Raw genomic sequence first — 14873 nt, 5'->3', positions numbered from 1 at the left:
CAAGCTGTCTTTAAAAATGTTGAAATAAATGTAGTTTGTTTTTTTTAAATAAAAAAAATTAATAAGAGCGAATATACAAAACGCACGAGAAACTTGCACTCGCACGCGACGGCTTCTTCCTCATAATCAAGATGGCTGCTCACAGTGCTGTGCTCTCTGTCTCCAGGATTATAAATCCTATCTGGGGTCGACACTTGGGAAATACGGTTAAAGTAAGACGAAACAAGCTTGATTTGTTGTATCATTCTGTAATTTTATCCTTAGGCTGCAGTTTCGGCTCGTATTTCCCTACTAGACACAAGGTCAAATAATATAACGTCAGTGCCACCCTGTGAGTATTATTGGGGTTCACTCAAAAATCTCATATTGTTAAACTTTTCAGGTATTTGGAACAACTTTGACAAGTCACCGGAATAAAACACTTCATGTTGTGAGTATCTGAGACTGTCCTGGCAAAAACAGAATTAAATCTTAGTTGTTTTTTTTACTCGACACAATACAAAATGCCTAAAATAACACTACGGTTCTAATTGCTGTCAATAAACATTACTGCATTTTCACTTTCTGTGGGATCATGGGAGTGTCAAAAATGTCCTGTGTTCATTTCTCACATTTTTGTTTTAATCTGTTTTTGTACTTTGTAATCAAACTGATGTTTATTCTTCTCCCTTTTTTACCTGTCTTCTTTATCAACAGAGTGACAACATTGTAAGTAGCTGACTTTTGATTTAGCGTGCTTTGGGTTAAAATGCATGACTGGACTTTTGTTTGTTGGAAGGAATGCATCAATTTATCAGTCTGAGACTGGGATCATCTGATTTTTTTAGCCAGTTACGTTGAATAATCACAAAGGCATTTTATTCCTAAACATTAAATGCATTAAATTAAAACTGTCCATCACTTGGTTTATAAACACATCTACTAGGTGCTTTCATGTTGGCCACATACTTTGATGCATGAATCTGGATAATCTTTTTTTCCCCTTAATTTTTAGTCAGATTCTAAATTGCTTCCTGTATAAAATAATTCTCATAATTTTGTTTGTATGGTGCTCCTTGGGGGGAATGGGATCTTAGGTCTCTCCATTCTTCATGCAACTGTACTGTATATTTAAGAACATTTGCAATAAATGGAAGATGATCAGTTTGTATCACATAAGGTGTTCGAGTAATTAAGTAAATGTGCACTTATATTGAAAAATAATTCACAACTATTCTAATAGCTATTCCAGTTGTGCTAGATTGATATTAAAATACTTTACACCGACATTAACAGTTTAATAAAATACACTGTTCTTTTTCCTTTGTATCTTATTGTAAACAATTGCTTCCTTTATGGTGTTTTAGTTCACTGTTGGATTACATCACAACTGACTTGTCAGGATTGCTTGAAGTTCTCAGTTCACAATAGTGAGCAGTAGTAAATTGATATTTTTGAGCTAGATAAAACACCTTAATACATTTAATAAATTTTTCACAAGTTTTTATAAAACTTGTGGTTATTTATGTTGCAAATGAAACATCTCTTTTGTGGTCATGCGTGGCCAACATGACAAAACTATCTAAAACCATTGAGATCATAATAAAATCTAGACCACAATTTCTAGCCAAATATAGCCCTCAGAGAAAAACTTTACAACAACAAAATTTAAACTACTAATAAAAATATGTAAGGATTAACTTGAATGTATTCAGCCTGGGTCATTAGCTTTAGAAAAACACTTTTTAAAAAAAATGCCTTATAACTCAAACTAAGGCAGATTTGAGGAATGATTGAGAATCTATGAACAGCAACTTTTTTTTCTTCCCACAGATTTTCAGTTGGATTTAGATCTACACTTTCATTAGGTCATGTGTTTTGATCTAAACCATTTCATTATAGTTCTTGCTTTATGTTTATGGTTGTTGTCCTGCTGGAACATAAACCTCCACCCAGTCTCATGTCGTTAGCAGCAAGTCTTCTTTCAGGATTATCCTGAATTTTGCTCTGCTGTTCTTCACATCCGATCTGATCAGATGAAGAAAAGTCATCCACCTAAGCTGACTGGCAAGACAAGGACAGCATTAATCACAGAATCAGGCAAAAGGCATAGTGTAATTCTGCTGTCTTTCACTTCAGGATTACCACACACTACTGACCTTTTTGTAAAAGTGACAAAAATAAATGTGTTCTTGACAGAAAGACATAAGATGTCTGGTTTAACTGGTTATCACAAACCTGTAGGACAACAACCATAAACATAATTAGGTCAGGTCAAATTTATTTATAAAGCACATTTCATACAACAATCGTAGACTAGGTGTGCTAGGAAGAACAAGTAAAAATAGAAATTCAAACTAATTAAAAACAAATGCATAGAGATTTTAAACAGTAGACAAAATTAAGATCTCATTAAAAAACAGAAAAATAAATGAAGTGAAAATAGTTCATTCACCAGAACAAAATGTTCAATAACCAAAGGCATTATTGTCAAAGCTAAACACTTTAGAAACTGGGATCTGAGACCTTTTGAGAGAGAATTTCACAGGACATCACCTTATTGACTAAAAGAACCAAGCTCTGATCTAGGGTTGATTCTGGGTGTGAGACCTGAAGAGACACAGGGAGGGACCAGGCCATTTAAGGCTGTAAAAACAATCAGGCGTATTTTAAAATCTACTCTCTGTATAACTAGAATCCAGGGAAGAGCTTTTAAGAGATGGGACTGACATGCTCAAATTTTTAGTTTTGGTTTGAACGCTACAACATTTTGGGTAAGCTGAGTTTGAGGGACTGCCAGCAAACAGCTAATTGCAACAATCAAATTGACTAGAAATGAAGGTATGACTCCTTTTTCCTAAGTCAATATACTCTTAGAGGTACGATGGAATGTTTAGATCAAAAATATATTCACCTTAAAATGTCCTAGTCAAAGTCCAGACCTAAATCCAATTGAGAATATACTTTTATACTTGAAAGTTGATGTTGACAGATGCTCTTCATCCTGTCCAATAGAATCAACATTTAATACTTAAGACTCAACATTCAACCAACGTCAGACTACTTAGCCCAGCACAAAAACTGTATTTTAAATTAAAAGTTAAATTACAGTTAAATCATTTCCAGCACTTTGGAAATGATTTAACAATTTAAACATGTTTGGCATTTATAAATGTTTGCTTCATTTTTATTGATTAACTAAATTACTAAGTGTAATACTAAAGTGCACAGCCTTGCAACTCCTTTGAAGCCTATTAATTCAAGTTAGCAAAATAGCAGGGTTCCTGTTATGTTAAAATAGTTAATATGGGGTTTCATGGTGGTATTGCAGCCCCCTCCTGCAAAGTATGGAGGTCGACACACTGTGACCCTGATACCCGGGGATGGAATCGGTCCAGAGCTTCTGAGTCATGTTGTAGAGGTTTTCAGGTTAGTTCCCTCAGAGCTATAATCTGATTAGACTCGACTATAAAAAGATGACGACTCCCTTCATCACTGGTAATCATGCTTGTAGGTTCAGCTGTGTGCCTGTGGACTTTGAGGTTGTGCATGTCAACTCTGCACTGGAGGCCGAGGACGATATCGATAATGCCATTACCGCCATCCGCCGAAATGGAGTTGCTCTTAAAGGTAAGCTAAACTGCGTCTTTTAGTCCCATTCAGACTATAAAAATGTGAGGGGTGAGGGGTAACATGTTACTCATCATAACGCTACATTACTACAGTCTAACTTCAGAATTACCTAACCCTCTTGTTAGGTAACATAGAGACCAAACATACCATGCCGCCATCTATGAAATCCAGAAATAATCTCCTACGGTAGGTGTAGATAAAATATTTAGCTCCCTTGATAAATGCCCTGTTTTGTCAGATGGTTCACCTTTCTAACTTAATTTGGTCCCCTGTGTGCGCTTGGTCGATCATTTTTCTCCTTCAACAGCACAAGCTTGGATCTGTATGCCAACGTGATGCACTGCCAGTCCCTCCCTGGAGTCCAAACTCGGCACAGGAACATCGACATCATGATCATCAGGGAGAACACAGAAGGAGAATACAGCAGTCTGGAGCACGAGGTCAGACTGAGAAAAATAAATCAGTGCTCTGCTGCTGTTGCTTTGTTGGACTTTTACTTTTCCTCCCACTGTTTATAGTGTTTCTTTTTTTACGTAAATGCTGCCATTTATGTAAGCTTAAAAATACAGAAACAGCTTTCTCAACTCAGCTGCTGACATGAATCAATACTGACTTCATTAAACTGTCTAAACTGGTGCAGCTGTCTCAGTAAGCAGTAGATTGGGTTTGTTAGTCAAATCTAATTTAGGTGTGATGAGAAGATGAACCCTCTATATTACCTCGCATGTAATGAAAGAATCTTCATCAGTGACAGTAATATGTTGAACAAAACAGTGTTGGATTTTTACTTGGAGAATCTACTGTGAGTTAAATTATTCTTGATTTCTCTTTACTCCATTTTTTCATGGTTTGATTTTTATTTATTTAATTTGTTGTTTCAGCCAGATCAAGTTTAAGGTTCAGTCGGTTCAATCCCCCTCTGTGAACAACCCTGGTGCACGACTTCCTATGAGCAGGAATAAATATCCACTTGAATTAGTATCAGAGTTCAGAATATAGAGAGAGGAAGGAAATTAGAGAGCTGAAATGTTCATTACGTTACAGTAGCAACATAAAAGACTTTTTATCACACATACGCATATTTCCACTTGGAAATAAGTGGGAAAAATTATTTTTCAGGGTTAAAGAGGACGTTGGATTACCACCGTCTCAATCTAAAGTCCCGTTTCCATTTAGCTTCCATGATTTTTTTCCCACTTTCAATTAAATGCGTTCTCTTTGTATGAGCATGTTAATGTTTCTAGGTTCTTCGTTTATACAACTTCTTTCCCCTTTTCTACTCTGCACTATTGCTGATAATAAAGGCAGCATTGTCAGTCTGGTCGATTTGATTGGTGTAATGTATGAGTTCTGTCTTTAAAGACCTTTAACATGTTTTGAAGGTTTAAAAAGAGGTGGGGTGTTTGCTATGACACAAGTTTGTTGAGACATCAACATAGTAAAGTTGCTGTGCTTGTGGTGATTTAAACGTTAGACTTTACTGCATGGAAAATCTTATCACTATAAAGCTGTACTGACATCAGAAGAGGATTATGGATATTTCCCAGAAATCTTCAGCATATCGGCACATTGTAGAGTCAGTACTATGAAATGCATAAAGTATAAAACTGTCTTCTATAAACTTATATTTTAGGAATAAATATGCTTCGCCAGTGAAATGCCCAGAGCAGCATAGAAGCTTTCAATCCAGCTTGATTTAAAAAGAAACAAAATAAAAAATTAAGCAAGTTTTTTTTATTATTATTATTTTCCTAAAAACAAGCAATGCTTAGCCTGGCGGGGGGAGAGGCTAGTAAAGCATGGCGGGCCACCAGCTTATATTACACTGGGGGAAACCCTGTACTGTATTAATTCCCTCAGATCACCATCTTGTGTATCATTTGAACATATTATTAGAACTGTAGTGTTTATTTGTAAGATAATTTATCTGTCTTTTTGTCTTAGAGTGTATCGGGGGTAGTGGAGTGTCTGAAGATCATCACCAGGAGCAATTCCCTCCGGATTGCTGAGTATGCGTTTCAACTGGCTCGGGAGAAAGGTCGTCGCAGGGTCACTGCAGTGCATAAAGCCAATATCATGTGAGTGACTTCTACTCCAAATAGTCCAACCCTTCATTATTATTATTATTATTTTTTTAATTTATTTTTGGAATATCCATTGGTTTGTTCATCACCACAGGAAGCTTGGAGACGGCTTGTTTTTGCAGTGCTGCAGGGAAGTGGCCTCTGGATACCCCGACATCACTTTCGACAGCATGATCGTGGATAACACCACCATGCAGGTGGAAATTTTAATGAGTCTGGATTTAGTGTGGGAGTTTTCAAAAAAAGTATATATATATATTTTTTTTTTTCTTACTGTGATTTCCTCTGCATTTCCAGCTTGTGTCCAAACCCCAACAGTTTGACGTGATGGTGATGCCTAATCTGTATGGGAACGTTGTCAGCAACGTGTGCGCCGGCCTGGTGGGAGGGCCTGGCCTTGTGCCTGGCGCTAATTATGGTCGGGACTATGCCGTGTTTGAAACGGTAAGTGACTGTAAATTATCAGCATAGTTATGTCTGTCATTTTAAAAATATGTAAATGTTGTGATTTTTAAAAATTTTTTTATTTTTATTAAGAGGTTAATTTCTCTTTCTTTCTCTCTCTGCTGTGGATCTCAGGCTACAAGGAACACAGGGAAAAGTGTTGCAGGGAAAAACATTGCTAACCCCACTGCTATGCTGCTGGCTAGTTGCATGATGCTGGACCACCTCAAGTACGTTCTACTTGTATAGATAAAAGATACAGCATTATCAGTACATAAAGCTAATAACACTTTCTGCTGTTTCTCCAGGCTTTACAACTATGCCAACTTGATAAGGAATGCAGTACTCACCACAATGAATGAAACCAGGGTGAGTCCACTAAAGCCGAGCATGCTTCCAATCTGATGTAGAGTTTGCATCTTTTCTTATGAAAAGAAGTTTTATGTTGTATAAATCCTCAGTCCTGGAGATAGAAGTGAAAGTAAAGTACAAAGCGCAATTTTGTTTGTATAGCACCTTTCACAGATAAAAATAACAAAGTTCTTCAAAAAGGAAAATCACACAAAACATATTATCAAATTAACTTAAAAGCCTGTCTGTACAAATGGGTTATTCAAAATGATCAATGGAATCGGTGCAATGTAAAAACAATGGGAGAAAATCCCACAATCAGCGAGCAACAGCTTGAAACTACCAATCCCCACGGGTTTTAAATGGAGCATGTGGAGCCAACAAGAGCCTCTGATCAGCGGACCTCCTAGCTCTGGCAAAAGTCTGAGGCTTAAACATGTCACATATATACTGGGGGGCCTGATCATGGAGGGCCTTAAAAGTTAAAAAAAAAAATTTTTTTTCACTGTAATCTAAAATGAACTTGTGACCAGTTAAGAGCAGCAAAGACATGAGTTATATGAGCTCCCTTTGCAGAACAATTCAAATCCTCAATTAAAAAACCTAAAATTATTTAAATCTCCAAGAATCATATATGTTTTTGTTTTAATGGGAGCTTAGATATTTGCTTACATAGTGCTCTTGTGGTTGCAGTTGCACACAGCAGATCTAGGAGGTCAGGGCACCACATCTGAGGTGGTCCAATCCATCATGAGGATCATCCAGAGCAAAGGACAGCTCACTGCAGACATCTAATGCGTCTTTGTCGACACTGCTTCAGCGGTGTGGAATCATGGGTATGGATCCGAGCAGATTGTACAATACGGACATCCAAGCATTTTTGTTCAAATCCCTAAATGGTTACCAGTAAAAAAAAAAATACAGTATCCCTCCTGTTGGATAATAAATACTACTGTATTTTTTTTCCCTGGAAGTTTTTTGTTGAGATGTTTTATCAGTGTATCATCATAAATAACTGTAACATATTGGGGCCTTTTTTTCCCTTTTTTTTTACTGTTTCACACCAACTACGTATTGGAGGCAGTAATATTAAAGTCTGTACCATTTGGCTGCCTTGTCTTTCACTGCTTTCTAATACGAGTTATTTCTTTTTCTGGAATGAACTAAAATGCTAAGTGATCATGTAAAGTCTTTTTTTTTTGTCATAACAGATTGCTATTGAAATGCAATCTGTGATTTAAATAAAAAAACTGGTTCAGCTATATGTGATATCAGAACAGACCAGAGTAGATCACATAACTGCTGTGACTGATTAACTTTTCTGTTGGTATTTTTGTGATATTTGACTAAATGAATTAGATCAGAGTTTAACCAGAAAAATTTCTTTAAAGCAGAGGGTCATGGTTACTGTATAATGTGCTATCAATAAAGAAATGTGTCTCCTATGCATCTTTTGTAAAGAAGTTTGAATATAAAGCATTATTCAAAGCAAGTTAACATAATAGTGGTGTGGAGTGGAAAATGAGGAATTGCTTTGAATTTCTTTGTTTACAACCCTTTAAAAAATGTTGTGTGAATTCAGACTCACCATACTACATGTAAACAAAGTCAAGTGCATGTGTGCTTTAATCTCAGTATCATTTAACTGCTCTGCGAATGTCTCAGATGTTAGCATTAGTAAACATTTAGTATCTGATGACATTTCCAAAACGTCTGACCTTCATCTGCACATGCAATGAAAAAAAATGACTTGGAGAACTGATGCCAGATTTACTTGATTATTTGTTAATGTTACAAAAAAACTTGCATGTCTCTTTTTCCACTTTTCTACTGTGCCCATTTTTTTGTTGATCAATCGCATAAAAAAATTAATTAGCATATTTGTTTTTGCAATGTACTTTAACTTTAGATGGCCAATGAAGGATGTTTATTGGAAACGTAATGCGGATGCAGCTCTGCAACAAAATTCCTCGCAAAAAAAGAGCCCTGCTATTAATTTCTAAGTTAGACCATTAAACAGCTTATTTTTATAAGATTTATCAAGTTGCTTCAAACTTTGCTCTTTTCTCCAGATGATATTTCTCCTAAGCTCACTGATCCTCCTGCTTGTTTTAAAATTTCATGCATCATTTCATTACCATCTGACCTGCAGTGTTGGACGAGAGTCTGCTGATTTACATTTCATCACTAGGTGGCAACAAGTGTCAACTTTCTGCAGCTGCGTTGGTGTAAAGGACTCGGTTGCAAATGTTTAACATTTAAGAACAAAACACTAAATGGAGAGTGTTTTATTATTTTTGACGCATTATTTAACTGCACTACAATCAAAGGTAAGCAGAATTTTGTTTAAGTTAATTTGTTTATAAAATCGAGCTTTTGCTCCAGAGCTGTTACTTAGTTTTCCTCTAGTTTACACATAAAAAAAGATGACGTCTTCCAACACCTTCTGCTAAAATTATCCACTTTTTTTTTTTTTTTTTTTTAAGTTATAACTCCTAATAAGCCCAGTGGTTTTTGTTGGATCCGGAGCTATGACCACACAGACAGTGAGATAAATTGCCAAGCAAATAGACGCGATAGTGGCGCATTGATCAGGACTGACGTCTCGGTGACGTTCTGCACAAATAATTACGGTCCACCTCTTTCCGTGATAAGACCTTCGGTCATGAGGGCACATCTGAGTGCAATGATGCTGACCGATTTATCATCATCAGACCGCTTTTGTGTGGGAAAGTTGCAAACTTCTGCCTTTGTTTGAACATTTGCATACGGCACAGAGAACTCTTTAGAGATTAGGCCTTTTCTTCTTCAGATTGCGTTGTGTGAGGGAATCAGCAACACAATCGGGTCCTGCAGTGTGTGGAAGAAGTGCGTAGGAAATGGCTGCAGGTGAGTACTTCGGCGTTTGCCAGTTGTCTGTCTGTTGTGGTTTGACTGCCCGTTCAAAAATATATCAATTATTTACTCTGCAGAGACAGCCGACTGGCTCTGGGATGGTTCCACTCTATTTCACTTACAGTCAACCTGTTTTATTATACTTTCTGCATTTGCTCTTCTGCTCCAAAAGCAGCTTTTTTCAATCAGTGTAGTCCTCTCAGGTTGTTTACCTCAGCATAGTTCACATCACTTCCCATCACTGCTGAAAGATAGGCCTCCTCCACTTTGGTTTCCCCCCCTCTGAGCTGCTGCTGCTGCTGCTGTGTCCCCTCTGAGCCTCAGCTGGAGCCAAACCCCGAGGCAGATGGACATGGGTTTAGAAAGAAAGAGATGTTGCAACAAACCACCGGTCATTTGACCTTCATGGGTCGCCGTTCAATAGTTGCACAAAAACCTTGTTTAAACTTTCACTGCGGTTTGTGCTGCAAGGGCGGCTTTTAAAACATCAACAACTTTTTTTTTTTTTTTCTTCAGGGTTTAAGCATTTTCAGCAGTCTGAAATGTTTCTGATGACAATAAATAGTACTTTGTACAAAATTTAGTTAAGTCTTTTGGTATGTCTTTTGTTTTCCTTTTATTTTATGTTCTAATTCAAGAAAATATTGTGCTCCAACAGGCAGTTCTCTTGATATCAAAGACTGTTGGGGGTTTTAAGATAAGTCAACATAAACGATAAACTGTTTGAGACAAGTAAAATTACTTGATCTTTTGAATTTTGTAAGTGTTATTGGTTTGTATCTTAAGATAAATGAAACATCCAGCTTCTGTCTGGCGTCTTGTGACTCTTCTGTTCTGCTTTTTCAGTTTCCTTCTGAACTTCTACAAGTTCAGAACATTTTAATGAGATTTTATGGGATAAACGAACACAAATTAAATCATAATTTAATTTTACATGTTTTTCAAATGGTTTTCAAGTATTTACAAAAAGAAATTTGCTAAGCTTACTAAATGGGTTTCTATTCAGAGCTCTTTTCTCTGATACGATTAACTAAAATCCACTGCAGCCAGATGCATTTAGAAGTCACCGAATTACAATTTGACAAGTTGAATGCAGAAACATGTGATGTTGAGTAAAAGTTATGTCGTTTTAATTTCAAAAATATTTCTAACTTTTTTTTTTTTTCTAACTTCATTAGTTTAAATAACTTTACATTTAAATTTTACCCAACTTCAATCAAAGATTTGGCACTGAGCCCCAGCAGTTTAAAATAACTTTTTTTTTTCTCCCCTAAAAAGAGTGTACACTCAAAAGCTATTATACCAATGTGATCCAAGATCTAATGCATATAATTTGGAAAAGCGTATAAGATGTATCGCTCTCCTGATAGTGCTGTTTGAGTTGCAGGGGATTTTCATCCATCAGCTGGCCTTTGATCAGCCATCGTGAGGAACAGCTGTAACCAGTCAGCAGCTTTGTTTTCCTCTCTCCTTCAGTCCTTCCACTGAAACACTATGCCTTAGCCACATTAAGTTACACGAGCAGTCAGGTATTTCTTCTTGCGTGTGCCATCCTGAGTGGCTATATTGGGCTGCCAGCACGACTCATGCCTGTCTGTTCACAGTAGCTGCCAGTGTTTCCCTCGACAGCAGCGTCTCTAACCAGAGACACACTGAAAAGGGTTTGTGGTGGTTTTTGGCGATATTTGCAAAGGGGGAAAATTAATGTGGGGAGGAAACCGAAAATCATTTTGCAAACAAGAGTGAAGGAAGCGTATCTGCTGTGAAAAGTACTGTATGTTGTTTAGCATATTTTATCCAGTGGTTTCACAATGATTTACAAAAATATTCCCAGCCCTTTAACTTTTCCACATTTTGCAACTCTACAATCACAAACTTAAATGCACTTTTTTGAGATTTTATTTTGTGAAGCGGAATTACACACAGGTGGACTGTTAGGTTACCTCTCATCTATTGGTTGTACTGCTTTTTATTTAGAGGTATTGGAGTAGAGTGGGGTGAACAGGAAAACACACCAAACTATTCAGATTTTATTCATTTTTAGTTTTTTTGTAAAACTATTTCGAGCCGTGTATAATTTTATTTGAAGGTGTGTGATCGTGTCATGACAAAATGCGAAAAACTCAAAGCATGTGAATGTCTTTTTCTTTGTGCATTATGTACATTTTTACTGGGGGAAGCATATGCTGACGGAAAACCTTTCAGCATTAAGAAACTCTCATCGGTTTCTAGTATACCTTTGTATCAAGGCCTGCATCCAATCCTGCATTTTAAGCTGTTATTTTACTTCCAGGCGAATTAATAGCACGTTGTGAGTTTGTTGTGTCTTTTATGCCAATAAAAATTGGAAGCCAACTGTAAAATGGCTCATCTGCTCCAGGTTAGGTTGCTTCACTCACCTCTTATTTTTAGACCGTCAACCTGTTTACCTGCAACCAATCACGACAAAACTGTGTTACCACATATATCGGTCAACAAGGAGCTTTAGCCTTCAACTTTGGCATCAGTCAGTGTTTAATGGGGATCTCCTCTCTTTGTGCTCGTAGTCAAAACAAAAAGCTCACATGCTTTTGTTGCGCAACCGCGTTGCTTTCGTTGTATCTTGCAAACAAGATTTGAAAATCCATACCGCTCTCCGTTTCATCCCCGGGGATGTAATCCAAGGCTCCAGGCATAGCCGGGTGTTTAGGCACGCTCTCAGGTATGTGGTAAACATCTGCATGCAGCCATGCTCTCACTTCTTCCACCTGCTAACCAAGCTGGTCCTTAAATGCCCCTCTGCCCCCGGCATCCTGACCTGTCATCGCTTCAGAGAGGCTAAATATTGGGAATGTGTGTCAGGTACTTTATTGCATTGTGTCTGAATAAGATCCCGCTCGCTTTTCCCGAAGCCCTTCACAAACTATTTCTTTTTCCTCCCTCTGGCACTTACTGTGAGCTATTTCTGTTTGGTTATACTGTATGTTTATGATGAAAAGCAGAGGAGCTGTCTTCATTCTGAAGAAAACAATCTGGTTCATTATGGCAAACTGGCCACATGCTGGCTGGAGAGGAAACAAAAGAGGAGAAGTAAAGACAGTGATTGATTGGATATTGATGCACTATTTGTTCCAGCTGAATGCCTTCCTCGTTTCTTGGCTTTACTTACCTGCTTTTTTTTTTCTTTGTTTTTTTGGTCTCTGGCCATTAAATGTGTTTTTGCATGTGCCATTACTGTGAGTTCAGCGGGTTTTAATGGAGTCGTATCGGAGCAAACATGCTGTACTCATGACAACCTGCATTACACGGCCCTGATGTCATGAAAGTCCTACTCTTTTGAACTTGTAGCATTTTGGCACTTTGTCAACTTGGCAGTCCTCCATTTTCCAACTTTGTGTTTACAACTAATATATATATATATATATATATACAGTATATCAGATGTGCTTGGTTAACAATTTAAAGGCCGTTTTTTTCCAGAGAGGACTATTAGAAATAATGTAATCAATCTCCTGCATGTCCTGTGACTCATCAACTATCTCCCACTTGTTGTCACTGTTATTGAGGTGCAAAGCACAACAAAATCACATCTGGCCGAAAATCACAACAAAAAGGCTTGTACATAATTTAAATAGTAACCTGTTTTGATCACAATTTAATTTCATGTAGAAATTCTAAAAGAAATACCCCCCGTGTACTTAACCATTGTACTTCCCCATATTTCTTTTCACAATTACATTTATAAAAACATATTTACACAGAGTGTATGAAAAGAAATGAAGACATTTGTCTAATTTTAAATCAGACAAAACTTATCTTGCTTTGATTCAGTTAGGAATACCCAGAGCAGTTTTTAAAATTATTTTAGAGAATTCTTTTTACATACAGAGAAGTTTACATAGATTTCCTGGAGATTTGGTAAAATTGGATTTCCCTCCACAAGTTTGCTGTGACTTAGGCCCATTCCTCCTGACAGGACTGGCAGAACTGAGTCAGGCTTATTGGCACATACCCCATGCACACATTTTTAGTTTTTCTTAAATATTTTCTATTAATTATTATCATTACCACAGTCATTCCAACTGAAACATTTTCAAGATTGCAGGCTTGTTGCATTCAAAAGCTTTATGATTTTAAGGTAAGTTCTGCAAATGACCTGCTTTCTGGGGGAAAAAAAAGTCAACAATTTCAATTAATTGCAGGAAAACGAAAAGTGGGGTGGAGAGCTGTTTCTTAAAGTTTTCTCTTTTGTTGTTCATTTTCTGATTTCTACCTTCTTGTGACAACCTTATGTCTTGAATGTCTGTGCTGCACCCTCCCTTGTCTGCGGGTCACGCATTAAAGTTTTGATGAAAACTGGTTTCCGCAAATCCACCAGAAAACTCAGCTTTGATTGGATTTCTCCATTCACTGTGACGTCCCGGCTGGATTCTTTTTTTTTTTTTTTTTTTTTGTGTCTTATTCTGAGTGAAAAGTTGAAAGAGAAGGAGGTGAAAGTCAGGGTTTTGACATGTTGCCTTGTTTCCAAAATTTTGAAAATGAGCAAAGTGAAAAATGAAGTGATTTTACAAAACTGTACATAATGTTGGATGAAAGTGAAATAATTGAAAAAGCATATTATGTTGCAGTTCAAATAAAGGTGTAGTCCTTTTCTGTGGACCTGGTGATCTGTCTGAGAGGCTGCAGACATGTTTAATTTTCAGCCAGAAAGCATCTGGCCTCAGGACAGGGTCACCAGCAACATGCTTGAATTTGCACAGGTCTTGGAGAAGATAGGTTATAGTATAGCTGTGAGTCTGCTTAGTTTTTATCTTTGACTTTTGGCCTGATTCAGTCAGGATTTAATAAAAATAAATCTACAGAGAATGAATAAAATAAAACGTAATTAGTTCAATGGTTCTTTCTTACCTAAATTAAAGCAGAAATATTAATGATTTTGTTCTTGTTATATGGAGCTTCTTGTGATATTTTGTGGAATAATAAGATCAGAATAGCAGGCACACTTTTATTTATTGAATATTTATTGAATATTGAATATTTGTTTTCCAGTTGTTTATGAAAAAAACTCTCAGCGCTCCTTTCTTTGAAAACAAAGTAAGATAAAGTTTTTCCTCATTTTTTTTGTCAACCTCAAATTTCTTGCACACGTCTTCCTGACTCCTTCGCCTCATCTACATCAAAGCTTCTAAGTATCAACAGCTTCCCATCATATTTCCATATAATCCTAAAAAAGCAAAACAAGGTAAAGCTGAAAAAAGTGTTTCACATATGGCTTCATTTTTCAGATTTTTGCAGTGACCTCATGCTCTAATTTTACCAGGCTAGGTCCAGCACACTCCTGAGAACTAGCAGCTCTGAATGTAAAACAGGTGCTGTTTAAGCACAGCAGAGTTACGTGTGTGGAAAAAATCTTGATTCTTGTGTCTATATCACCTTGCAAACATTTCTATATTCCATGAACTTCTCAACATTTTGTCAGGTTATGACCTCAACCTTCAATGAAAGGTT

At 36.9% G+C, this 14873-nt stretch overlaps 1 protein-coding gene across 2 annotated transcripts; it reads left to right on the top strand.

Annotated features, from left to right (window-relative positions):
• Positions 1-98: 98 nt before the first annotated feature.
• On the top strand, positions 99-7938 carry idh3g (isocitrate dehydrogenase (NAD(+)) 3 non-catalytic subunit gamma). 2 transcript variants are annotated; one of them, XM_028020290.1, is made up of 13 exons: positions 99-212; positions 383-430; positions 697-708; positions 3311-3408; positions 3494-3609; positions 3738-3798; positions 3920-4052; positions 5557-5690; positions 5791-5893; positions 5994-6140; positions 6276-6370; positions 6449-6509; positions 7185-7938. In XM_028020290.1, the coding sequence occupies exons 1-13, from the start codon at positions 132-134 to the stop codon at positions 7284-7286; spliced, it is 1191 nt and encodes a 396-aa protein (XP_027876091.1). In that variant the 5' UTR covers positions 99-131; the 3' UTR covers positions 7287-7938. The 2 variants fall into 2 exon arrangements, with proteins under 2 accessions (XP_027876091.1, XP_027876100.1); XM_028020299.1 differs by lacking the exon at positions 697-708 and having other exon boundaries at positions 7185-7294.
• Positions 7939-14873: the final 6935 nt, after the last annotated feature.

This window comes from Xiphophorus couchianus, chromosome 1 (assembly GCF_001444195.1).
Source record: "Xiphophorus couchianus chromosome 1, X_couchianus-1.0, whole genome shotgun sequence".
Lineage (NCBI taxonomy): Eukaryota > Metazoa > Chordata > Actinopteri > Cyprinodontiformes > Poeciliidae > Xiphophorus > Xiphophorus couchianus.
This window is presented reverse-complemented; position numbering and strand designations above follow the sequence as displayed.